The sequence below is a fragment of the Rhinolophus hipposideros genome, assembly GCF_964194185.1.
Source record: "Rhinolophus hipposideros genome assembly, chromosome: 11".
Lineage (NCBI taxonomy): Eukaryota > Metazoa > Chordata > Mammalia > Chiroptera > Rhinolophidae > Rhinolophus > Rhinolophus hipposideros.
Genome location: NC_138057.1, coordinates 19,740,321 through 19,767,448, shown reverse-complemented (window position 1 = coordinate 19,767,448; position 27,128 = coordinate 19,740,321). Strand labels below are relative to the sequence as shown.

The window sequence follows — 27,128 nt, the reverse complement described above, 5'->3', positions numbered from 1 at the left end:
TGAATGAATGAAATGAAAATATCCCATGAATGCTGAGCAAACTCAGGAAATCAAGACCTTGGAGTGACTGGCTTGAAGCCAGTGAAAAGAAGCTGCTGAGTATTGTCTTCAGTAAGCGAGGAAGAGTCCCAGATGGGGCCCGGAGAGCAGGAGAGACACAGATGGTACATGGGCTTTAACAAAATCCTGGTCCTGATACCATTAGACATAGGACTCAGAAGTGTGCTTCATAGTGTGCAAATGCCTTTCCAAACATGTCTAAGCTGCCTCAACCCAAGCAGTATCGATCAGAGCCAATTTAGTTGTATTTAAGGGATAACAATTTCTTCAGACACTGAAGCCCTTTATGACCACACTGGAAGATGCATTAAGGAACTGTGACCTTACATTCCCATTGGGTGGCAAGTCTCACTAAGCGCTCTACTAGATGATATTTCTTATTACATATGTGGGCTCTTTTGGTGGCATTTTGATTATATGTGAGCCCTTAGCATCAAAATATGTCTAAATGACAATCACAGCTAAACTTGCCTCCCTTCTTTTGATGATAATGGACATGCATTGGAACAATATAGGGTCAGTTTATATAGCCTTGCTGTCCTAGAAGAGTGCTAATTTGGTTTGCAGTCATAGTTTCTACTTGCATGCGGAGGCAGTATCTCTCTCTCTCTCTCTCTCTCTCTCTGTATATATATATATATATATATATATATATGTATGTATTAAAAAATCCCCCCAAACCCAACCCTGATCAACTTCCCTTTGCCCCCAAACCAGTATCCACCCAATGTGGATTTTCGCTTTGTCTGTCCCAATTAACGCTGTGGGCTTTGTCAGTATACCCCACATTGTGGCAGAGTCTTCCCTGTTTGGCTGAAGGGAATGTTTTGGAGGGCCCAACTCTGCAGATCGTCTCCACCCAGCCCTCCCTCCTGCAACCTATTTCCCTAAAACATCCACCTAAGCAGGCAGGATCCCAATAAGTCCAAGGCAGGCTGAAGGTCACAGCGATTATTCCCTTAGTTCATCTCTTGTACTTAAGAGGTAAAGCTCAGACTGAAAGTTGATGCCCCTTTTCAAATAGGTATTATAAATATACTAGAGCTATCCCTGAAAAGATGCATTTGTATTTTTATATATATATAATTACATATATATATATAAAATGTTTCTTTGTGTTTGTATACAGGTATGTATTATTCTATAGACATGGTAGGAGAGGTAAAGTACAGGAACAGGCGGGGTGTGTTCAGGTGCATCTACTTATAAAGTGTGTATTTTATAGGTATATACACAGCCTCTATCATTGCTTGTATCATTACAATGAATGTACCTCCGACCAGCGAGGAGTACCTGTGAGTGGTGAGTGGAGAGAAGCCTCAAATGGACGGTTGTCTTTGTGTCTTGCATGAAGATGTTTCTGTAGGCAAGGGTGGAAGCAGCCTGTGAAGTGAGCCAGTCCAGTGTGAGTCCGTCCCTGCACACGTTGGCCTAGGATGGACACTCCACATGCCGGGGCTGTGTGCCAGCGGCCTCTTCTTGAGAGGTCAAGGAGCCTAGAACCCAGAGCGGGGAGGGACCACCAGGCTGTTGGTTCAAGATATGGCTTCTCCTGCTAGATGGAGACTGGGCACATAAGAACTCTGTCTTCTAGGAGAACGCTGACCACCAGGAACACGAAGTAGAGGCCGAACATGATGAAGCCCAGCACTTTGTTCATCCGCCATTTACAAAGGGCAATGGAAAGGATGACAAAGAGCAGCATGATGAAGAGGAGGACGATGGCGCAGAAGAGGCCATTGCTGCTGACGGCCACTGGTTGGAACCTGTGAATGATGGTGTACAGGAGCCAGGGCAGTGGGAGCCTGCGAGGGAGAGAAGCGGGGGACAGGCAGACATGTTGGAGAAGGCATACGATGTAACATTCGCTTCTTGGGATCTATCATCAGAAGAGGGTGTCTTCTTAGGTTCTCTATGACTCAGGCATGGCTGACCCAGGAAATCACATAAGGAAGTCGGGTGAACTTTGAAAACCTTGACCTATTTCCTCACTGAATTGGGGAGAATAAAGAGAATTTCTTCTACAGTTGAATGAGATCAAAGATGTGACTGCTGCAGGTGATTTCTGAATTTGATTTGAAATAACTTTTGTTTCTTTCCTAGTTGAGGTGAAAACGTCACCCTCAGCCGTAAAGAGGTGAATGGGAGGGTGTGTGCAGGGTGGGAGGAGAAGACCAATGGAGAAAAGGTACAGAAGCATCACAGGTACAGAAGGTACAGAAGCTAAGTGTTGTTCTTGGGTCGTAGAATTAGGGATGATTTTGCTTTAAACTTTCATTTGTTACTAAATATACAATTATTCAGCGGTGAAAATGGCAAAATTATTTTTTTAAATGGAGAGAAAGGGCAATGACTTAATTAATAACCTAAAAATAGGTGAAAATAAATGGTGATGGTGGGGATCATGATTCAATATAGTTGTCTGAAGTTTATTTTCAGAAAGATGGGATAAGCTTTTCACTAAAAAATGGTCTTTCTGAAAGGTTTGAAGAAGACAGCATCTTACATTTGTGATGTGATTTTTAAAAATGTCATTATGTGTTTTTATACCTGTCCTCTCTCTTTTCATTTGACTTTAAAAATATGATAACATCTTTTGTTTCTGACCCAAAGTGGAGACCCTGAAAGACGTCAAAAAAGCCGACTGCCCAGTGCACCACGAGAGTGGGCCAGGACTCTGTGGGAGAGGAACGGAGCTGAATGCATGACTCAGTGGCGTGTGCATCCCCAAGTGGCTGGCTGAGATGCAGCCCAATTCTACCCACTGAATAGAGGGAATGTTGTTTAGGGAACAGGAACCCAACCACCCAGCTGGCTGAGCCATCTCCCCAGCCAATGGTAAAGGGAGATTCAGGTTTGGCCTAGCCTCAGTGGTGTGGAAGTGGAGGCGCCATTTTGAGACACAAAGTTCTCCGAAGGAAAAGCATGTAGCTTGAGAGAAATAATGAGGTGAAAGGGACAGTGAGTTTACACGTCTGTCTCTTCTGCTGGAGGGAATGCACGTGAAGGGAGAGCCCATATGTTATACGCATCTTTGAAATCCCAAGGCCTGGCACATGCGGGTCCCCATCCGGATGCCTGTATTAACCTGGGCCAAGCTGAAGTGATTGATGTGACAGCGTCACGGCGATTAGTACAGGCACTTTGCCACTCAAGCCTGTCTAGGAGGTGCTTACTTCAGTGGGTATATTGAGAGGGGAGGGGCTCCCCAGGACCAGCTCAGGGAACAAGGAGAGGATCCAGCTTTCTGTAGGAGGAACATCCTGCGGTCAACAGTGGAAAGTCAGAAAAGGAGAGGGTGGTGCCGGTGGTGACAACACTGAAATGAAAATCTCTGCTAAGGACAGGTCCTAGAGAACTCTTTTCCCACACTTCTCATCTCTTATTAAGCTGCACTCACACATGCACACATGCATGCACACACACACACACACACACACACACAATATTCTGGTGAACTGTGTTTAATGGCACTACAAACAGGTAAAAACCCTTTGGGGGAAAGATGACCTTTTTAATACCTTTTAACCTATCAGTTTTATTGTTAGGTATCAAGCATAATGAATAATTCGAAATGCAGATATAAATTTATTCAGAAAAATGATCATTTCAGTGTTATTTTGAAGGTGAAAAACTGGGGATACCTTAACTGTAGTAATAGATAACTTGTTAAATAGTGAACTATTAAGTTGATGTAATGTTATGTAGTTATTAAAAATTATAACCTTATGAAGATGCAGGTACATGCTCATGATATAATTCTATATTTAAAATGAAGGACGCATCTAAAAATAGCAATGTAATTTCAATAATGTGAAATACATACGAATTAAAAAGGGCGGTGGATTGTCAGTGATTTTTATTTATGCTTTATAGGTATTGTGTAAGTCCTTTACCATGAGTATGTATTAATCTTATAAGCAAAAAAATAAAAAATATGCAGGCAAGACAATGAAGAAACATATAATACTTAATGTAATGCCAATAACTTCATAAGTTGGTATAAACTCTTTGGATACACTTTTTGGAAAAACATACATCAATAGCCATTAAAATGCTCATAATTTTTAATTCATTAATATTTCTTGGAGGAATTTATCTTAATTAAAATAACTAATAGGTTTTTCTGCATAATAGTGTTCATAGAAACACCCATAATAGAAGAGAATTGGAGAAAATAAAAAGGTCTTACTAAAGGATAATGGTTAAACTGAAAAGCAACAGGACGGAATATTTTGAAGCCATAACAATATTAATTATGAGAGGTATGAAGAAGCTCAGAAAAATGGTTGATTTACTAATTTACTAATTGATGCCTACTCTGTGACAGGCATAAATGCCTTTAAAGTGGAAAAATATAAAGCCCTCCAAGAGGACATAACTAATATTCCCTATGAAAACTTTGTGAAATATTTGGAAGAGAACATACAAAAGCTAAATGTTGTTCTTGCGTAGTAGAATTAGGGATGATTTTTCTTTAAACTTTCATTTGTTACTAAATGAACAATTAAGAACAATCAACAAAAAGCATCTTGTAATTCCCTATAATATTTATCTTTCAAAAACATGACAAATATGGCTTAGAACACTTGTAATTTTCCCCAATTTGCAGGATTTTATTTATACTATATAACATTTTCTTTTCCTTTTTACAAGAGATTGACCAAAAAACCTACTCTAAATGTGTAGGCAGTGGAACTGAGAAACACCGTTTTAATTAGGAATACCTTTCCTTTAGAACATGCACCTTTAAGGCATCCATCCATCCATCCATCCATCCATCCATCCATCCATCCATCCGTCCATCCGTCCGTCCATCTGTCCGTCCATCCATCCATCCATCCATCCTATAAACATTTGTCAAGCCACTACCATGCATTAGGCAATGTGTTAGTTTTTGGAGAGTTCTTGCTCTTGGGGAGTTCACAGTCTAGCAGGTTGACTGATGTACATGACCGTGACAAAAGTACGATGTGTCGAAAGCATTCAGGAGCAACAGATCCCAAGGTCAGGCCCAAAAAAATCAGAGAAGCCCGTATTTTAGTAGACATTGGAAGGATAAGTTGAAGTTTTCCAGGTAGGGAGAGCTCTTGAGTGACACGGGGAAGTAAAGAAAGAATGGTAGGAAAAGGCACTTTTGGAACTTAAAGGTGGTTCAGACAGTGGAAGGTCAGAGAAGGGTTTATGCACAGACAGTGCTGTAGTTGAGAGCGCAGACTCCGTTCAAATCCTAGCTACCTTACTAGTTGTACTCTGTGCCCTTCAGTTTCCTTGTCTGAAAAACAGGGATGATGAAATACCTTATGGATCTTTGTGTGGTTTAAACGGATAAAAAAAAATGTACGTACAATGCACATGGTAGATACTGAATGAAAAAAATTATCGTATGTATTAGGTAATGGAAAGATATAAGAGAGAACAATATTCAAGAAGTTCAATGAGAGAATAGATCCATTTTAGTGAGCTTCCAATTTCAAGTGTCCTGAGCCCAGTTCTTCTGGGAATATAGGATAATATCCCATGTTTCACTTTCTCAGGAGACTGTCATTCCAGCTTATTTATCAGACTAATTTTGCTTTTTTTTTTTTCGTTAGTGATACATATTTTTTAATTTATTGGGGTGACAATTGTTAATGAAATTACATAATTTCAGGTGTACAATTCTGTATTACATCATCTATAAATCCCATTGTGTGTTCACCACCCAGAGTCAGTTCTCCTTCCATCACCATATATTTGATCCCCCTTACCCTCATCTCCCACCCCCTACCCCCCTTACCCTCTGGTACTAATTTTGCTTTTGACACGTTAAATGAAATGACGGAAGTAACAGATCTCCTCCCCAATCTGATCCACTTTAGAGATTATTCATATTGAGAACTCCAGTTTGCTTCACTGTAAGAACAGATCTCATCTTCTGACTTTCAAAAAAACTGAGAATATCTTTACCAATAAAGATAAACAAATGATAATGCAAATGTGCCAGCATTTTCCAAGGAAAGAGATGGGATTTTTTGCTGGGCCTGTGCTTGTTCCAATCTGCTTTACAATCCAAATCTCACTTGAGGCTGGTGGGGACTTTCATTAGAAATAGAATACGGAAAAAAATAGAGTGAAACTACCAGAGCATCTCAGTCACACCTGAATATCACACATTCATAATATGCAGCCAAGGCAATTATATAAGTGAAGTTTTCTTCAAGTATTTCCTGCAACAACATGTGTTTCTGCCTATCTAGGGATAATGTATTCTTCGTTAAGTTCTCAGAAAGTGAAAAATTGAGTTGGTGAAACTGAATGATATTCCCAGTCTTTATGTTCAGTGAATATTTGTTAGTTTTGGGCTCAGATATACTGGTCATGTCTTCATAGTTTCTAAGAAGACAAAGACGGTGATGGAGCTGACGTGCATCTTTATAGAACTATCGCTACTCACCCTACGGTGATGTCAAAAATGTTGCTTCCAACAGAGCTGGATACAGCCATGTCCCCAAGGCCCTTCCGGGCCACGATGACACTGGTGATAAGATCAGGGATGGAGGTCCCAGCAGCCAAGATGGTCAGACCCATAATCTCCTCACTAATGCCAATTGTCTCTCCAACCTAAAAGTGATGAGAGACAAACGTGTGAGTGTTTGTAGTCACAAAACCATAAAAACCACAAACATTTCAGTGCAACGCCCTTTTAATGAGTTCCTACTCTGTGCTGTGCTGAGGGCTGAGATGATAAAGAGGAATAAGCCACAATCATTGCCATAGAGGAGTTTATACTTCAATGAGATTCAGATCCAAGAGTTTGGGAATGTTCACATAAGGATTACATAGATAGTCTCAAACAAGAGCTATAGAGGGCTAGAGGGCAGCCTCTATATGGTATTTACTCTGGGCAGAGGAAGCTGAAAATTAGCGACAAAAGCCAATTGGTCAGTGGCTCCAGGGGCCAGTGCCTGACAATGGCACTACGCATTGTGGCACAGTTGCTCTTGGATTTACCACCGAAGGTTAAGGATCATCCCCACTTTTCCTTAACATCACATAGTGTCTGTAAGCTACTCTTAAACATTTAAAACTACCATTTCCAAAGGAAACTTGATTTTGGGCTTGGTAATTTGGAACTGTACATCAGCAAGGCAGCTGTGAAGAAACCATCAGTGAGGGCATCAGAGGACCTCATGCCAAGGTCTGGCTCTGGCATTTTTTAAGTACTTGACTATTGCTGATCGAACCGATCGTACAAAGTATTTGATCCTCACTTTCTTATCCATCAAGTGCAGATGATCATACCAACCTTCAAGGTGGTTGTGAGGACTAAGTGATAATTTGTGGAAAAGCTCTTAGTAAATGGTACATTATTAACGAAAAGCAAGGGAGCCAGTTACTGTATTTTCCTTTGGTCTTTGCTTTTAAGACTGATGAATTCTACCATGGACAGTTGGTTTAGCCTCAGATGGAAGTTCCTCCATTCTCTTGAGCAACGTGCTTGTCTTCTTGGGACTTTTAAAAGCTTTATATACTTTCTGGAGCTGGTGAACTGAAAATCTTTAAGACAATGCTTTCAATTTGGTTTCTAAAAGCCTGCATGATGACGTCCAGCATTTTTGGAAAAAATGTAAAGAACCAAATTAGCATGTAAGAATAAAGGTTTTTTTTTTTTGGAATAGAACAAGCTCCTTTATAAATCCTTCCTCCCCTGCTTTTTTAATTTTTAAATTTTTTTATTGAAGTGATAGCTTAGTTCATCAGCAAATATCAGCAACATATTCTCCTTGACGACTGACCTTTTTTTCTTTTTTGTTAGATTTGGAGTGAACCACTTTCAAAGACTGTGGAGAAGCTGACTAAATGACTGTCACCCTTAATAAGTTACAATCTATTTAATACATTCTTAATCACTTAAATTCTTAGAAGGAGTTCTAAAGCAATGACTATTTAGAAAACCATTTATATTTGGAGCTTCAATGCCACTATAGACAGAAAAATGCAGACATTAAAGAGGGGCGTTGTGGTGGTATGGTTAAGAATGGCTTGGGCTACATAGAAAGCTGGTTGCAAATCCTAGCCTGCTACTCCTAGTGCAAGGTAGCCAACATCCCTGAGGCTCAGTTTTTCTCATCTGTGAAATGGGGACAATGATATTCACCCTTAGAGTTGTGATAATTATATGTGCTGATGTTTAGAAAGCCAATAGCACAGTGTCAAGCATAAAGCAAATATTCAATAAATATAAGTGATGATAATTCAGACACTACTTCCTTCTCTCTCCCATTTACCAGAGTGCAGGGCTCAGGTAACAAGGACAGAACCTGGTTCAGTGAGGTCAGTCCACAAATGTAGGAAATCATATGAACAATGAAGAATTTTCATTGTACATCAAATCCCTGATGAATCTGTGTAGCTCTAGTAACACTTTCACTGAAGGAGAACTACTCTACATCAGCTCATTTTGAGTACATTTCACTGAAGGTAACTCCTGGTGAATCAGAGGCAAGGTGACGAGTACATGGATGGGATGGCATCCCTCATGGTACCGGGGAGCAGCAGAGAAGTTTGGAGCTAGGAAGAACATCAGTAGCCTCTCGGGGGGAAATTTCCTTATTTTCTAATAGAGGGAAATGATGGGACCACGCAGAATCCAAATTCACTGCTGTTCCTAATATTCTGTGATGCATTTCCCTGCCTTGGTTGAAGGAGGATCTGCAAAAACGTCATATTGGCTAAATGAGACACACGGTCCTATCTGACTTTTAGAATTAACTTCTCATACTAGATGCAGTACAGATTTTAACCACAGGTTTTTCTCACCCGTGAAATTTACTAAGGTAAAAATTTATGATGCAAAAACAATAACAAATAACAATATGCACATATGCATAAAGCATTTCATGTGAAGGGCATTTATTTTTGGCTAAACAATAGTCAAATAATTGTATCAAATAGCATTTATTATTGGTAAAACTGTGGATACCAAAAAAGTTGAGCACTAAATGGTGTACCTGCTATCTTTATAGCTTTCATAGTTCAAAAATACAAACACTGGAATTAGAGCTAGACTTCTTAGAACAGAATCTGCTATTTTGATCAACTGTCTGGATGTTTTGAAAGAGAAAAGCACTTCTGTGGGAGGAAGGAAAAAGAAACTTCTGATCCATTATTAGAAAGTAATGCTTCTTTTTATTCACTTTATATTTCTGGGTCTTTTTGTAATTGTTATTGTTCCAGGCAATGTGTTTGTGTTTTTCTATAGGAGAATGAAAAGGAAACAAAAAGAAAAGATAGAAGCCCCTAGATGGCTAAAGAGAAGTATCTAGAAAACACCATATTCCAGCAAGTGGAAAAAAAACAACCTCACTTTTTCCATTATCAGTACGAGAAAGAAGAAAAATGATTATTAGGAAGAGCTATTATATGTTATAAATGGAAAACAGTCCTTTTAGCCTGGAGATCTGGAGGCTGAGAAGCAGCCCAGTCTGCAATAATCTTTGCAGGTATTGGTAGCGAATGTCTCTCAATGAACGTGGAAAATAATGACTTTGGGGCAAACAGAACTTCTTCAGGGGGCCAGTGATTTTGGGAAATATCCAAGAAAAAAAAAGTCAAACATCAGTAAAATAACTGATAGGAATAATATAAAATATCTCGTAGGAATAACGCTGGGTATATCAGCCAATATTTCCAGTGGATTTTATTAGTGATGCCATATGTTCTTTTTTATTCCCAAGAAGAGACTCCATACCCATTAGCAGTCTCTCCCCATTTCCCTTCCACCTCCTCAAACGAAGGGAACCATTAACCTACTTTCTGTCTCTATAGACTGCCTATTTTTTATATTTCATATAAATGCAATCATACCACATGTGATCTTTGGTGACTGGCTCTTTTCGCTTAACATAATATTTAGAGGTCATGCACATTGCAGCATGTATCAGTACTCCATTTCTTTTTATTGTGGAATGATATGCCATCATACCAATATACCACATTTTATTTATTCATGTATCCGTTGATGGACATTTGGGGTGTTTCCACTTTTTGGCAATTATGAATAATGCTGCTATGAACATGTTTGTACAAATGTATATGTGGATGTTTTCATTTCTTTTGGGTATAAACCAAGAGCAGAATCGCTGGGTCATAAAGTACCTCTATGTTTAACATTTCGTGGAACTGCCAAACTGTTTTCCAAGGTGGCTGCACTATTTCATAGTCTTATCAACAATATAAAGGGGTTCCAATTTCTACACATCCTTTCCAACTCTTGTTTTAGTCTGTCTTTTTGATTATATCCATCCTAGTGAGTGTGAAGGGGTACCTCATTGTGGTTTTGATTTGCACTTCTCTAATGAATAACGATGTTGGGAATCTTTCCTTGTATTTATCAGCCATTTTCACATTTTCTTTGGTGAAATATGTATTCAAATCTTTTGTCCATCTTAAAAATTGGTACATAGTAGATGCTTGCCGATTTAGCTTTAGCTTTAAGAGCTTTTAATATATCCTGTATACAGTGCTTTATCAGATATATATGATTTGCAAATAAGGGATGTGAATTGCCTGGCACACAGCACACAGTCAATCAGTGATGGTCACCACCATTACTTCTGAGGACGTAAAACCTTCGCATCGCATTCTTTTAGTCATGTGTTACAACAGACACTTTCTGAGAGTTTGTTCTTGTGATGGGCATTAGGACGTGTATTGAGTTAAAAGTGGTAAAAGTGAAATGCATCATCAGTTTTATAAACTGAGGCTCGAGAAGAGACCATTTTGTGTCCAGGTCTTTTCCTAAGAGTCAATTTGAAAGGCTGGTGAGAAGGCTGCCCAAGAGGAAGTAAGTGCCACTGAGTCAGGCAAAGCCTTCACATTTCTCCCAGGCCTGAGCTGGCCTGGCTTCAGGCTATGGAGGGCAGGAGGCTGTTAGGCTGGCCTGCCTTCCTCCCCATGCCTGTCCGGAGCTATGCTGATTTGACTCCACGCGACAGGGAAAGGCCAGGAGACAAGGGGAAATTAACTGGAGTAAATTCCGTTAGTCCTGGGATATTCACCTTGTCTTTTCAGATGCAATACTGTATGACAGTCTCAGAAAGCAAACACATTGATTAACCACTTGGCAAACAAAAGGAAAACCAGGCAGATGGTGTCACTGTCAAGGTCTTACCTGGTGTGCCCACCAGACCATCAAGTAAGAGAATATTGCAATCCAGGTGATGGCGCCGAAGAATGTGATGGGAAAAAACTTCCTTGCCGACTGAAAGAGAACCAGGAAGAGGCGAGAGTATCAGTGCTAGCAACTGAGGTGGGTCTGCTAGTCCAGAGCTAAAAGCACCAATGCAGCTTGCAGTCTTGGTAGGCTGGGCTATCTGAAGGCCCTTCCCACCCCTGGTCAAGTTGGCACAGTAAGATTCTCTCTTGGACATGTGAAATTAGTTGGAGCCAAATCATGGCCAAGCTAGTGCCTGCAATGGAAAGCTCTGAAAGAGAATGTCCATTCCTGCAGCTGGATAACAAGGCCTGCCCTCTACTTTTGCCTTTTCTGAGGCCTGGTTTCTCAGCTTGGCCTTCAATCTATTAACTACCCCATATCCTCCCTCCTAGCTCCTGCTCCCTTTTCTCTCTTTTGCTCAAGTTCATCAGAATCAGTTTCTATTGCTTGCACCCATGTATCATAACAGCTCATATGCCAGAAAATCTATGGGATTAATTACATTTTATAAGGAACAGGAAGAATCAATAGGTTCAAAAATAGATTGGCTCATCTTAGAGCCCCATGAGTTATCAGAAAAAGCCCCACACAGGAAGCCATCACCACAGTTTCTACGGACCCCTGATGATGGCCAGTCCAGGGCATTTGAACCACACATGTAGACAGAAATAGACCTAGGCAGAGATGCCCGACCGTGTTGCTCTCCGTGGGGGTAGCAGAGTAGATGCTTTTGGGGATGCTTTCTGCCTGTTCTCCAACCTTAACTATAATATATTATGTCCAACTCTGCCTCTATCACTGGACTTTGTGCAATCTCAGGCTTACAATATGAGCACTTTGAACATTTCCTTCCAGCAGCTGGAATCAGACACTCAAAATGCAGTGTTTCTTACTTGACCTCACTATAGGGAATTCCAGGCTTGCACCACTGTTGGTGGTGTTCTGTTGAGGCTGTTTTTGCAAAATTGGGGTCCTTTAAAACATGCTCAGATAGCAGAATGTTCTCAGAGAGTCTCTCACCTCTTATTGCCAAACACTTTTTATTTCAAAGCTTTTCCACTTTGAGAAACAATCTCATTTTTTGCTTTGATAATGCCATCCAATTTTGTCCAGAGAAATGAATCCTGGAGTTGACCGGGATGAAAGCTATCTCAGTCGTCTGATGGGCTGACCTGGGGCAGTCACACAGAACGCTTTTGCCATAGCTTCTGAGAACTTTATTAAAAGGGAAAGATAAACTTGTACATGGTAATCTGAATATCCGTAAGAGGAACGTCTCTATCGCTCCAAAACAGGCTTATGTTCTTTTTACTAATTTCAAGTTTTCAATATATGTTTTTATTATCATTCACACAGTTCTGTGAAATTTCACAATAATCATGTCTCTCTTTTAATGATTGCTGCTTTTCGTTTGGTCATTTGTTAGCTTGGGTATCTGGAAGACCAGTGGATTTGATTACATTGGGGGAGGCAGCAGGCCACACTGAGTAGCCACAGCCTTATCCTCAAATGCTTCCCTCCACCCCTCCCCTTTCTTAGAAGGACAAAATTTTGGCCTTTCTGGGGACCTGAGCACTTTAATGGGTCATGGGGAACAAAAGTAATCAATTTTTCAAAGTGGAGGCTGAGACATTCACTTTTGAAAGCAAATTCCTTTAACACTGCGTGTTCTGTTGGATTCTGGAGACCAGCTTCCCCGAGCCTTGGAATTGTGAATGCTAAGAAATCAAGTTTTCCCAGCGCAGCATTTAGCTGATTACAGTCCCTATCCTTTTCCTCCGGTCATAAGTCACTGTTTCAGGATCCTAAGTGTGCTGAGGGTTTCATCTCCTCCGGGCATGCTGTCACAGGGAAGACAGGGGCCCTTCTTATGGGGCCACACCTAAGGTTGAGCAGCTACCAAAGAACTTGATTCTCAGCACCCTGGAGGGCAATGAAGCACCACCTCCTGCTCTATGGAATGGTATATGTACTGGATATGCTGGGAGAGACCTCGTTCACAGAGCGCTCCCTTTCCAGCTTAGCTCATTTAGTAAGTATGTCGTTACAATTTTAATTTTTTTACCTTTGCATGTCTGTTCATTGATATAATGTCACAACTCAGAATTAAATCAGAATTAAATTTGAACATATTTGGCATCTGAAACATATTATCCCTGAACCATGGAACATTTCTAGACAAAAGGTAGAAAGCAAAGAATCAGACTAAGGATTTAAAGTAACTAAGTTCCAATCAATAGTCGTGAAAACCTCTCTAATTCAAAATTTGGTGCTTATGATTCTTAATCAAGAAGCCAAGTAGTAACGAATGGACCTCTCAATGTACCTTGGTCAAGGGTTGTAATTGGGGTTCATTGAAAAAAAGGTAAAAATAATTTTTTTTTACTTTTTTAAAAAAAATTTATTGGGGTGACCATTGTTAGTAAAATTACATAGATTTCAGGTGTACAATTCTGTATTACATCATCTATAAATCCCATTGTGTGGGATTTGAAATGACCCAGAGTCATTTCTCCTTCCATCACCATATATTTGATCCCCCTAATAATTTTTCTTTGAAGTTTTTCAGGCCTTAATCATTAACCAGGTGTAGAGAAAAGCTGGGCACCTACTCTGTACCCAGATCTTGAGCTAGACATAAAACTCAAACCTAGGTCTGTCTGTCTGTACAGCATGTGTTCCTAACATCGAGCTTATACTGACTCTTTCCAAAAGAAAAAAAAGGCCAATAACACTCAAAATATACCCAACTCTTGACGCATAATGATGATGATGATTGTCATAATACTAGCCTATGCTCTGAATGCCAGAAAATATAAAGAGCATCAGGAAAATACAGACTAGCCTTCCAGCTGTATGGCCATCGGCCGCAGCCAGCCTCCCCTGTTGTTCCTGCTTTGGACGCACCAACCCTTCATGCATCAGCAGTTTGGTGAAGCGTTTCCCAACTGTCAAACTACCTTATCATTTCCCATCTCACTGCCCAGGTAATTCCTTTTCTTTCCCTTTTTCTGAACTAGTCCCCTTATTTGGACTCTATGGTCTCATTCCAGACGTTATGGCCCAGTAGCACCTGTGCAGTTATTTAGTTACCAGTTTCAATGGAAGAAAACAGCCCTTGAGGCGAAGGTCTGACATGTCAGTTTATGGTTAGTAATGGTAACTCATCCTGACATCTGCTGGGACGCGCCTCATACTAATTAGCAAATAGCAAATTATGTCCATGTGCCAGTCATTTTGTTCCAAATGTAATGGTTTACTTGTATAATTGACAGCTAATGTTCTCATTAGAAGCTTGTAGTACATCAGAGTGATACTTTCTTGGCTTGCGAAACGTTGCTGGACATGTTATAACTCGCGGCCCAAATTGACCATATCCTTACTCATTTAAACTCAACAAATATTCACTGAGTATCTACTCTGTGCAAGATTCTGGAGCACACGTATTTAACAAAATTCTCCAAAACAATCCTATTAACGATTAAAAGTGTGGTCTCTGGATGACGAGGACTGTTGTTGAAATCCCTGCTCCCCAACTACCAGTGATGTGCCCTGAGATAAAGTATTTAATCTCTCTCTCTAACCCTCATTTTCTTCATTTGTTTCTTCATTGCTATTCCCCTTTAAAATGGGGGAATAGCAATTGCTAGTTATTCTGAGGATTTCATGCACATAAAGTGTTTAGCAAAGTGCCTGGCACACAATAAGTGCTCAGACAATATTGGCAGTTGCTATTCAACAATATTATTCTCATTTTGGTTTTTAAGAGACGAGGAAATTGAAACTCAGGGAGGTGAAAGTGACGGAGAGACCTGGCTTAGAGTCTCGGCTTTGCCTCTTAACTCGCTGTGTGAGCTTGGACAAATCACTAAACCTCTCTGGGTTTAGTGATCACTTCCTCCTTGCTAGAACTGTGCTGGTATATAGTAGTCATAATAAATCTATGGTGAATGAATCAGTGTATGCCAGAAATTGGAAAAACCCAGCTGGGTTCTCAGGTACCTTCCTAGCTCTGATGGGTCATGTTTTCATATCTCATTAGATGCATTCCTGATTTACAAGGACATCCATCCTAGGTGATGAGAGAATACAAGCTTTTGGGTTTTTATTTCCTTTATTATTTTCAATTTTCATCAAAGTCATGTTCCTCATTAAGGTTTACATTTTAGTTTTTTTACTTTCAAAACAAAGCCACTAATTTAAGAAAACTATAAAAGTGAAGCCCACACTAATGATCTAAGCTGGCAGTGTGCATAATTCAACAAACACTGTCATATAATTTGCATATAAATCAAGTGGAAATAAAAACAAGTGGGAGTACTATTTACTCTGAAACTAGATGTATACGTTTTTAAAAAGTCATGTTTTCTTTGTAATTATTGTCAAGGTGTGGGGTGTTCATCTCCATGGGTCATTCAGCAACTACTGAGGCAGAGTTGCCAGGCCCTGAGGTGTAGCGAACGTCTATTAATTAATGATTTTTCCCCTTGTTCTCCTCCTGACTGGATAATTTTTCAAGCTGCCCCTGTGGCAGTACGTGAGAACTATGGCAGACTGCAAACATGGCCATAACACTTTGTAGTTTCTCCCATCAAGCGATGAGGTCTATTCCCCCTTTCCCACCCCCCCTTTGAATCTGGGCTGGCTTTTATGCCTTGTGTTGACCAATAGAATGCGGTAGAAGTGACAGGGTGTGGATTCCAAACCACATCTCAACAGGGCTTTGTGGCTTTCATTCTTGCTGTTCTTGGAACTTGGCCAATGTGTGAGCGAGCTCAGGCTGGCCTGCATAAGGATAAGAGATCAGGTAGACCAGAGACGAGCTGTGCCCCTCTGCGTACCAGCCCCTACCCGTATAAGTGAGTGGAAGAACTGCCTAGCTGAGCCCAGCCCAAATTGCCAATTCACAGAATTATGGGCTTTAAAAAATGCTTATTATTGTAAGCCACTAGTGTGTTACACAGCAAAGGATAACTGATACAAACCTAATGAAACTCATCTGAGCTAGGCACGATCAAGAAGCCCCTTACTGGCTTTTGGATCAAATGGTGTGCTTTCTTTCATTTGGAATTGCGTATATGTAAAGGAGAGCCATATTACTCGTCTTCCAAACGAGTATGCTGGGAGTACACGGGGACTATCCTGGGCAAACTGGGTTGTACGGTCACCTTAAATTTGCAATATTGTATTGATGGTTAGCTCTTTATGCTTTCCTTAATCACAGAATACCATGGCTGCCAGGGGATCTAGAGAGCTTGCACTCTGTACTTTACAGAGGAGAAAACATGAGGTCCAGAGTGGTGCCATGAGTTTCCGAAGGTTGCACAGCTCAGGAGTTGTGTGTGAAAAACCCCCACAGTCAATGTGGCAGAATGAGAGTACTCTGGAATCAGGAGCCTCGGGTTCGAGTCCAGCTCCTCTCACTAATGCAGCCGTGCAATCTTGCTCTGTAGTTGTATATACATGCTTTGTTTCCTCTACTAAGTTTATAGGTCCGTAAAGATAGAAATTGTGATTTCTGTGTCTTTGTACCTCTTTGTAGGGCACAAGCCTGACACTTGGCATATACTAGGTGCTCAATAAATATTTGTGGAGAAAATCTAAAAACAATGAAATGTTCCAACTGAGTCTCATTTCTTGGGACAGCACAAAGTCTACTCATAAAAAGACAGAAAAGGCACAGTCCATCCCAGGGATGGCACTTGGGGGTGCAATGAGCAAAAGCCCTGGGCTAACCTAGCCCAGGCTGCATGGGTCTGCTGCACAGTGAATGACCAGTCAACGGTACTGCAGAAGACACTGTCACGTACAGCTGCATTTTCTTGCTTTGCAACCCTGGGAATTGTAGCATTAGCCAGCACAGTTGTCACGGTCCAGGTAACTACCGCCATAGTGGTCTTGGGTGTTGTCCAGGAATTGCTTGTTGAGAGCTTTAATCATCTCAAACAGCTTTCTTATCCTTCCAGCTCAGGTCATGGAGAGGACATGCACTTTGCCAGCCCTTTCTCTAGGAGTCCCCCACCAACCCTGAGAGCCCAGGACCTTGAGATACTGGCACATTTCCGCCATTTCTGTCCATTTTCCTGATTGCTTCAGCAGTTGTGTGCTGATACCCTCTTATCAGTCAGTCAGCCTCCTCTACTCTGGGCTGCACCACACTAGGCCTGCTGTGGGGATTTAGAAAACTGAGTCTGTGTCCCTGATTTTCCTCCCTGGGTTGTGCAAAAGCATCAGGATAAACAGAACAATGGAAATAGAAAGAGAGAGAGAATGAGCAAGCACATGGGAACACGTACATCTCAGAAATGTCATGTGATGTGAGTCAAGGAGAAACTGATCACATTTCAGCTATTTGCTATAGTTTCCAGGAGGCCAGGCCTTTGCAGATGCTCTGCTGTTGCATCTTGAATAAAGAAACCTAAATATTGCTCTAAGGTGAGCCACGTGTGTTACATGCATCCTTTACTAGGAAACCTCTAATGATGGGAGTCCTTACACGAGGGGGTCCTTTCTGGGCCTGAACTTGATAAGATGTAGTTCTCTAACAGATTGGATTATTTATAGGCCAGGCTCGTGGGACAGGGATTTTCTTCTGTGTTTTTTAAGTGAGGAAAGTGGGATCATCACGGGACTCTTAAGACTTATGCTAAATGACGCTGGATGTCACCACAGAATACTAGTCCAAATGCTTTTAGAAATGATGGTTTCAGATTTCCACCTTCTGCCATCAAGAAATATGAGAAGCCCAAGCTGTGTGGTCACACAGACCTAGGTCTGAATCTCAGCTCCATCCCCTTGGAAGTGACCAGGCATGAGTCAGTTAACTTCTTCGTGCCTAAGTTTCTACATATATATCTATATAGATATCAGTATCTATATCTACCTCTCTCTCTCCTATCTATTTTTTTCCTTCTTCTTATACTAGCTATTTCCTAAGATTCCACAATATAGTTTATCGAAAATATGCAGGGCAGAGGCTGATATACAGTAGGTACACATTTTTGCTGAATGAGTATGTGTGTGTAGGACCTAATCGTAAGATGGTACTATGTTCATAGCACCCCATACACAATAATAGCAGAAAATAATATTGACTATGGTAACGATAATAATATAGGAAGAAGATCAGACATGTAGGCATTTACACTACCTTACGCATTTCTTTAAATTATTTTTTGAGTCGAACAAATAATCCATGTACACAAATATTCAATAAAATATGAGTCGCCCTCCTGCCTCAGACTTTCAGTTCTCCTTCTCAGAGATAACCACGGTGGAGGTTTTAAAACATGGTCGCAAACTCTTTGACACTCGTCCCATCAAGAGTGTCATATGCTATATGACACTGACACAGACCAGCTAAACTTTTCGTCTCTTCCCCTTTAATCAAGGCAAACTTACGACTGCTTTGACCAGTAGCGTACAGCTGTCATGACTCTATGTGACCTCAGACTGGATCATCAGAGACTGTGCTGCTTCTGCCTTGTGCTGCTGCAACACTCACTTGTGGCGCCCTGATCTCTCATGCAAGACATCTGACTGTCTGGAGGCCACCATGCTGTGAGGAAGCCAAGTCACAGGAAGAGGCCTCCTTGAGGCCTTCCAGGAGACAATTCCAGCTGAGTCTAGCCTTTGAATCATCTTTGCCTGGGTGCCAGAGATGTCAGTGAAGAGCCTCCAGATGATGCCAGCTCGCAACCATTTGAGTCATTCCCATCCATCGAAGTCTTCCCAACTGAGGCCCCAGACATGGGGGAGCAGAGATAAGCCATCCCCAATGTACCCTATTCAAATTCCTGGTCCACAGGATCCACAAGCCGTGTAAAACGGTGGCTGTCTCATACCACTGTTTTGGAGGGGTTTGTTATGTAGATTCAATAACCCAGGCTGTCTCTATTAGTGTGTATCTGTTCAGAGAAATTTCAGGCATATATAAACATACACAGAGGGTGCCACAAAAACGAGTACACATTTTAAGAAAGGAAAACTGTATTAACATTGTAAGACTCAATATAGACTGATAACAAAAGATGTGTATAAGTCACGGTTGACTTCTGCAATTACAAGAGGTGCTCAAAGGGGTTACTATCAGCGTCATTTTAATACAGTTTTGCCCTTTCTTAAAATGCACATATCTTTTTTTGGCACCCTCTGTGTAGGTCACCCCCTTTTCCTTTTAAGATAAATAGAGGCAGACTATCATATACCATGCTTTTAACAAGGAATCAACTCAAAAATGCTTTACTTACAGCTTTGCGGACGTCAGGTAAGGTAACCCAGAGAGGAAACACTATGGGGAGAACAATTAGGAACGTGACTTGTTTGCGGGGGTTGGAAGGCCAGGCCAGGCTGAGAGGCTGGTCCTCCTCGTCTTCACCCGTTTCGGTGGTCTGCTGTAGAGAGAGATACAAAAAATAATGACACAAAAACGACGTCGATGTCCTCAAGCCATGAGAGCAAGCGCAGAAAGCAAGGGAGGGAAGCGCCGCGCCTCATAAGGTTTTCTTCGGTCATCCCAGCAGCTTCATCCGTGTATTTTTTAGGATTGTAAGAGAAACCCATCTGTCACAGTCTGAATTCCAGGGACAAACGAGCCATTACTCAGCCACGAGAACTTAAGAACTTTCTTATTCCTCCTTGAACACTCTTCAGCTTCTCAAGCGAACTGATGATTCAGCTGGAGTGGGCTAGAGCTATCATCCATGAACTTTTTATGAGAAATCAATTAGATCTGCAGAGGAAAGACACCTTTTCCATCTTGCCCTGCTCCTCCCTTCTCCTTGAGGACAAAGCCACAGGACTCACCACAGAAATCCTTGGACAGGATATCTTTTGTAACGTAAAAATTAAAATTGTTTGTATGTATTTGTTTATTTCCTAGAGCACTGATTTTGAGCAGGCAAATGAAAGGAAGCACAGCAGCAGCTCAGTAAGCATACTCAATTCCCTCAGTGGCTCTGGAAGAGGGAAGCTTGTGGCTTACTGTGTGGCTGTGAGTTTTTCACCAGTTTAATCACCTCGTTAAATTCTAAACCACCTCACTTCCAGCCAAAGGCTTATCATGCAAACAACATGTCCCATTCTCACAGAAACAGCACGAGCAGTAGAGCACCTCAACCTGTGGGTGTCACCTGCACAGGGCCGCAGAGCCAGGGGGGAAGTGTCAGAGCTTCTGACTTAGTAGCAAGCAGCCAAGGTTTCATCCATCACCTGCTAAAGTCAGTAACTTCTGAAGTCCCAGAGACAGAAGAGACAGAAGGCGGATCTGAGCCCTGGCAGGATGACCCTGTCAGATGGGCCCTCCGAGCATCTAAAACAGCCCTGCAGACAGCATCTATCACTCTCGTGTCCCTGCTTGTTTCAAAATGAAAGTGCAACAGCAGGACCAAGCATCAGATCTAAAAATATCAACAAGAACTTTTCCAGGATGCTTCCTTTTGAGACCATATAAATAACCCACATAGGCTTCATAAAGCTCCTGCCGCCAAGGCTCTTGCTTCCAGCATCGTGTGCTATTTCAAGCAGCAGCACTCCCACCAGCAGCGACTCCCACCAGCACCTCTCTCCCTAAGGAGGTGGCAGGTGGGGCAGGCTGAGGCCAGTTGGATAGGGAAGAAGGCCGCAACGAGAGGCAAGGCTGGGTGTGAGGCCAGACTCATTGCAGTGTTATGTTCATTTATGTATAATTTAAATCCTAGTACTGCCAAAAGGATTTGCAGTGGTTTACACAATTACCCACATGCTCTCTCTAGGAGTTAAAATTAAAAATAATAACAGTAATTAAAAAGGAATCTTAAGCCATACTGACAAAGGTTGGTAATGACAGGTTTTTTCTCTTTGGGCATATGTCCCTGGCAGTGGGTAAAATAGTTTATAAACAGAGAATATGAGGGAATTAAGAGGATTGGGTAAAAAGGCAGAATTAGGAAGTTGGCACAATTTATTTTGGTGATTCAGTTCCTCATTAAATATATTCCTCACATGCTCCATCCCTTTGCTATGCAAAATGTCGGAAAAGAAGAAAGATCTAAAATCAATAATCTATGTTTCTACCTTAGTGAACTAGAAAAAGAAGAGCAAATTAAATACAAAGTAAGCAGAAGAAAAGATATAAAAATATTAGAGCAGAAATCAATGAAATTGAAACCAGAAAATCAATAAAGTCAACAAAACCAAAAGCTGGTTCCTTTGCTATACCATTCATTGTGGTCCATCCATTTCTTTCTCTCTTTCTTTTAAAATAATTGTTTAGTTTCAATTATAGTTAACATACAATACTAGTTTCAGGTGTGCAACATACAGATTAGACATTTATATAACTTACAAAGTGATCACCCTGATAAATCTAGTACCCATCTGACACCATTCATAGTTATTACAATATTATTGACTATGTTCCTTATGCTATACTTTACAACCCTATTTTGTAACAACCAATTGTAACAACTATTTTGTAATAACCAATTTGTACTTCTCAATCCCTTCGCCTTTTTCACCCATCACCCCGGCAACCCACCTCCCATCTGGCAATCATCAAAATGCTCTCTGTATCTATGAGTTTGTTTTTGTTTTGTTTGTTCGTCTGTTTTGTTCTTCAGATTCCACATATAAGTGAAAATACATGGCATTTGTCTTTCTCTGTCTGACTTACTCCACTCAGCACAATATCTTCTAGGTCCATCCATGTTGTTTCAGACGGTAAGCTTTCATTGTTTTTATGGCTGAGTAGTAGTCCATTGCATGTGTGTGTGTGTGTGTGTGTGTGTGTGTGTGTACATATACACATAGATATTACCTCTCAGGACATCTACCACAAAAGGCCACTCTACTAAGCCCAGGAGACATAGCAGCTCTACCTAATACATAGAAACAAACACAGGGAGGCAGCCAAAATAGGGAGACAAAGAAATATTTCCCAAATTAAAGAACAGAACAAAGCTCCAGAAAAAGAACTAAACAAAATGGAGACTAGCAATCTATCAGACACAGAGCTCCAAACACTGGTTATAAGGATACTCAGTGATCTCGGGGAGGAATTCAACAAAGAGATAGGAACGATAGAAATGGAGATAATAGACATAAAAACCAATCCTAAATGAAGAATACAATAACTGAAATGAACCATGCATTAGAGGGAAGCAATTCAGATTAGATGAAGCAGAGGATCGAATCAGCGATTTACAAGATAAGGTAGCAGAAGACACCCAATCAGAACAGCAAAAAGAATCCTAAAAAAATGAGGATAGTTTAAGGGGCCATCAATTGCTTTCTTTACTCCACCCAGCGGGCTCCCATTCCTGATGGAAGTTTCGGCATGCTGTCCCTGGTCCCTTTCTGAGCTACCTCTATCTCCTCCCAGGAGATATAGCAGATGTAGAGAATATCATTCCCTATTGGGATCACTAGCCTCCCAAGGTATCAACGGTCTCCATGAATAATCTGTGTAATGAGGCCAATGAGGATTAAGGAAGCAGGGGCATTCTAATGGTTCCTTCCCAGATATGATCATTTTTGTTTAACCCAAATGAATGACTTTTCCCTCCCCCCGGTAAATACCTCAGAAATGGGGAGAATCATGGGAGAGTTGAGGCATTGCATCATTCTGAATAGGTACCCCGTATCATAGGAGATACGTGGTTTTAGTCAGTCAAAGGATTCCAGCACTTCCCTGAAGACTAATCAAGCAGATGCGATGAGTTCATCAAGGCTCCTCCCCCTTCCAGAGCTGACGCGCCCCTGTGCCCCCTCAGTCTGGTCTCCCACTACCATCTGCAATCTGGCAACTTTTTCTAAACTCCAAGCTAACCTTTTTGTGAGAAAAAAACAAAAGCAACTCTTTATGACTCATATCATTTTAATGACACCAACAGATGGTGACATTTCATCAATAACCCTTCTGCTTATAACCTACGGATTAGCTCCTTTCTCCATCTGCCAAAGTCACCAGGCAGGCAGTGCCACTAGCAAATAGCAGAAAATAATTATCTGTTTAGATGCATAAGCCCTAAACACACTACTGTCCAATGCAAACAATTAGCGATATTGTACAGCTTCCAAAAGCTGAATTTGAGGTGGCTGTTGCTAGGGCAAAGATGGACAAGTAGAAGAGATTGCCTTAGGCAGGAAAAACAGTGCTCCCCGTGGGGACTTCACAGCCTCTTGGGGGATGAGTCCTGCCATAGAGAAGTCCAGGAGCCCAAAACTCCGGGGTGGATTCCAGAGGTGTCCTGGGAGCAAGGCTGTCAGCACACTTTAGGGGAAATTCTCTTTGTCTTCTTGCCAGGTGCAATTTCACTCTGGTTCAATGGGCGACAGCTTGCAAACTGGTTAGGCAAGTGGGAAAAAATGCAGTTCCCGACCTGGGGCCCATTTGCCTTTGCCCAAGCTGGGGCGCTGGCCTGTTCAGTAGTTTTAGCTTCAGGGGAGAGGCCACTGAGGTTAGGGCACAGATTATCCAACTTTCCTGGAACTGTGGCATTCTGGCTTTGACCTAGCAACAACCCATCCTTATATCTTAAAGTTTCTGCGGAGTGTCCATAGAAAACAAAACAAAGTGACCCAGAAAAAATTCAAATAACTTTTGATATAAGGATTTAAAAGAGTTTGATACCTGCTGGGATCTCTGTAGAAGCCCTGGACTTGTGCCACCCCAGGGCCAGCAATTACTGCTTTAGGGTTCTGCAGTCTCTGATATGAAAAATCTGAGACTTAAACACATGACTCTAGGTTCCCACAAAGTGGCGTGCTGGTTGTCAGACCTTGAAAGAATCAGTGCAGTGTGGTGGGGAGAAGAGATGGTGGAGAATCAGGGATGCTGGCTTCCAGTCTTTCTTCAGCTATGATTCCTTGGGCAGTAGCCACCATCACACAAGTACTCACTGAGTGCCTTGGGGTACAAAGCAATGTATTAGGTTCTAGGACTCTTGATTTCAAGGAGACTTGGATTTAAAAGTGGAGACAGAACAAATGGCTCCCAAAAACTTATGTACCCAATTACAGGGATGCTGGCAGAATATGTGGCAAGAACTTCTCTTTGTTCTCTGACATCTGTTTTGCCTGTTATGGATTGAATTGTGTCCTCCCCAAAATCACATGTTGAAGCCCTACTTCCTAGTACCTCAAAACATGACTGAATTTGGAGAGAGGGTCTTTAAAGAGGTGATTCAGTTAAAATGAGGCTATTGAGGTGGGTTCTAACACAACATGACTGGTGTCCTTATAAGAAAAGGAGATTTGAACACAAAGAGTTACATAATGGATTTGCATGCACAGAGGTAAGCCATGTGAGGACACAGCAAGAAGGCACCCACCTATACGTCAAGAAAAAAAGGCCTCAGAGGAAAACAACCCTGATAGCACCTTGATCTTGGACTTCCAGCATCCAGAACTGTGAGGAAATTCTCTTTGCGTGAGAATTTCTGTTAATTTCTGTTGTGTAAGCCACAATTAATTTCTATTGTGTAAGCCACCCAGTCTGAGGTATTTTATTATAGAAGCCCTAGCAAACTAATATACTGACCAACTGCTTTAGGGATAGGAAGTCCACATGACTTAGACCTGGAATAAAGACTCCATTTTCAGCCTCTCTTCCAACTAAGTGGGGCCATGTGATTAGTTTCTGGCCAATGGGATGTAATCAGGAGTATCCTCTGTAACTTCCAGGATCAGGATATATCTATAAAGAAAGTGTGTCCCTCATCACTGCTTCCCCCTTCCTGCTGGCTGGAACAAGGACATTTTAGTCAGAGCTTGAACAGCCATCTTGGACCATGAGGTGGAGAAACAATATAAAAGGATCTGAGTTCCTGACACCTATCAAGAGTCATTCTAGCCATGGACTGCCTACACGGCCTATACTACAATTCTATCTTACTCAAGTCCCAGTTATTTTGGGGTTTTGGTTGCTCACAATGGAATCTTACTCTCACTAATCCAGTGTCCTCTTTATGAGTGATCAAGGGTGAAATCTTTCACCTCTCAGCACTAGGAAACTTCATGCTTCTTTTGAGAAACTTTGAAAAAATATTAGAAGTACCGTGAATCAGGTAAAAAATACTATTTTTATCCTTGCTTTGCACTGGGGATTTAAGAACCAACTCTGTAACGCCTTCCGGCAGACATAGCACTGGAATCTGTGCTCATCTCATTCCAGTCTTACTCTTTTTCTTCCCTTTACATCCTTTACTGAACTCTCTCAAAACTATTCATTTTATCTTTTTTCATCAGATATATTTTTTGCAAGCAGCCTTGAATTTTTGTGAAACAAGGTGGGGTAGACCTAAAACTAAAACTCCTCAGTGGTCTAATGGAATTTGGGGGATAACTTGAGCAAAGAGGGTGGGACAGAAGGAGATGTTATTCTAAGTGACAACTTGTGACAAATGGACAACTACCTTCAAAGATTCACTTATCAATTCTGAAGGTTGGTAGCTGGAGATCTGGCCATCAGAACACCTACAGATAGAAGAGAACAGTGCCAGAGGTCAGTTAGCATCTACTGGGAGGTCTCTGGAGCAATCATCTTATTTTGATTCTTATTCATCTAGTGAATGGGAGGAGTGGCAGAAGCCTATCTTTTTGTAGCCTACTATCATGAGAATCTGTTCAGCTTCTTTGTATCTTACACTGTTTTTATGTGTGCCTGGTATGGATGGTTTGCCCTAGAATAAACATTAGATCTCCAGTGGAGGGGCCTGAGCTGGACTCACCAGTCCAGAGGTTACCTCTACAAAAAAATGTCTCTTAGAAGCAACCCAATTTCTTCTTGTCTGTGAAGGGCACTGAGCAAGATTTCAGTGTGACGGGAGTCCACTTTAATGCAATCTCTTCTAACGGAGAATTCAAATGAAAACTCAGAGGCATCTGAAAATAGGCCATCTTTAAGTTGTTTTATTGATCGGTAATAACATCTCATCTCCAGTTCCAAAAAGCAATCTCAGAGGATCGTTTGGAGCTGCCTAGATCTCAGCTCAGCTGGGGTTTGATTCAGGCTGGAAGTGAGTTCTCACTTCTCTATCCCCCCACAAAAGGACCATGCACTCAGAAGTGCCACCCGTTCTCATTGGGGAGCTCTTCAAGTGTGGCAGGATGCAGGATAAAATAAAATGCTAGCAATTATATATCCACGTAAAAATAGAATTCATTTCCTCTAGAACACTGAGCCATGGTCAAGTTGGGTGAAGGTAAAGATTTTAAGTGATTTGTATTTCTACTTAAGGAGAATAGTCCTTAATATATTTGTGGTTGTTGCTATTTCTATCATTTATATCTGCAGAAATCAGTTTATATCTCCATGTTGTTCAGCCACATCAATGCCCACATGAATACCCAAATGGGACAAAGCTCCCAGAATATGGTGCATGCTAGGAATCACCCACAGGGCCCAGGGGGGCTAAGAGGAGGAATAGAGATCCATAAAAACATTTGCTGAGCCTAGGAAGTGAGGTTGGGTGGGTGTATCAAGAATATTGAAAACGTCATACTCAGCGAAGTTTTTAAAAAGGGACTAATAAGCTGTGTGAAATGTCTAGACTATGTGAGACTGGGGACAGTAACTCGGGCAACTGCAGGATGCTCAGCGCCTGGTAGGGACCAGGGCATCAATAAATGTTAATCCTCTTTCCTTCTGCCATTAATCTCATCTCTGTGACTAGCTGTGTGACCTCCGGCAAGTCAATGGAAATGCTGGAATAGCCAAAGAACATATATTACGTGCAATTTGTAAAGCATCTCGAGCTGGTGTATCTTAATTTCTTGTAGGCCCCTGCAGTCCTTAAAAACCATGTCATCGTGAGGCAGAACTTCTTTGTCCCCTGGAAATCTTTAATGTGGGACCACCTTCCTGTCCAAGAACTTGTACTCAATCCAA

The 27,128-nt window shown here is 41.4% G+C and overlaps 1 protein-coding gene across 4 annotated transcripts in view; it reads right to left on the bottom strand.

Annotated features, from left to right (window-relative positions):
- Nucleotides 1–1,245: 1,245 nt before the first annotated feature.
- SLC24A2 (solute carrier family 24 member 2) overlaps nucleotides 1,246–27,128 on the bottom strand; it is a 245,013-nt gene continuing 219,130 nt past the window's right edge. For 3 of the 4 annotated variants that reach the window (XM_081066812.1, XM_081066814.1, XM_081066815.1), the window contains 4 exons: nucleotides 19,510–19,653; nucleotides 11,216–11,305; nucleotides 6,497–6,663; nucleotides 1,251–1,865 (listed from right to left, as the gene is read on the bottom strand). In XM_081066812.1, coding sequence (XP_080922938.1) covers nucleotides 1,616–1,865; nucleotides 6,497–6,663; nucleotides 11,216–11,305; nucleotides 19,510–19,653 — 651 coding nt within the window. In that variant the 3' untranslated portion in view covers nucleotides 1,251–1,615. Of the gene's footprint in view, nucleotides 1,866–6,496; nucleotides 6,664–11,215; nucleotides 11,306–19,509; nucleotides 19,654–27,128 lie in introns of all 4 variants that reach the window. The other variant, XM_081066813.1, reaches the window with a different exon arrangement.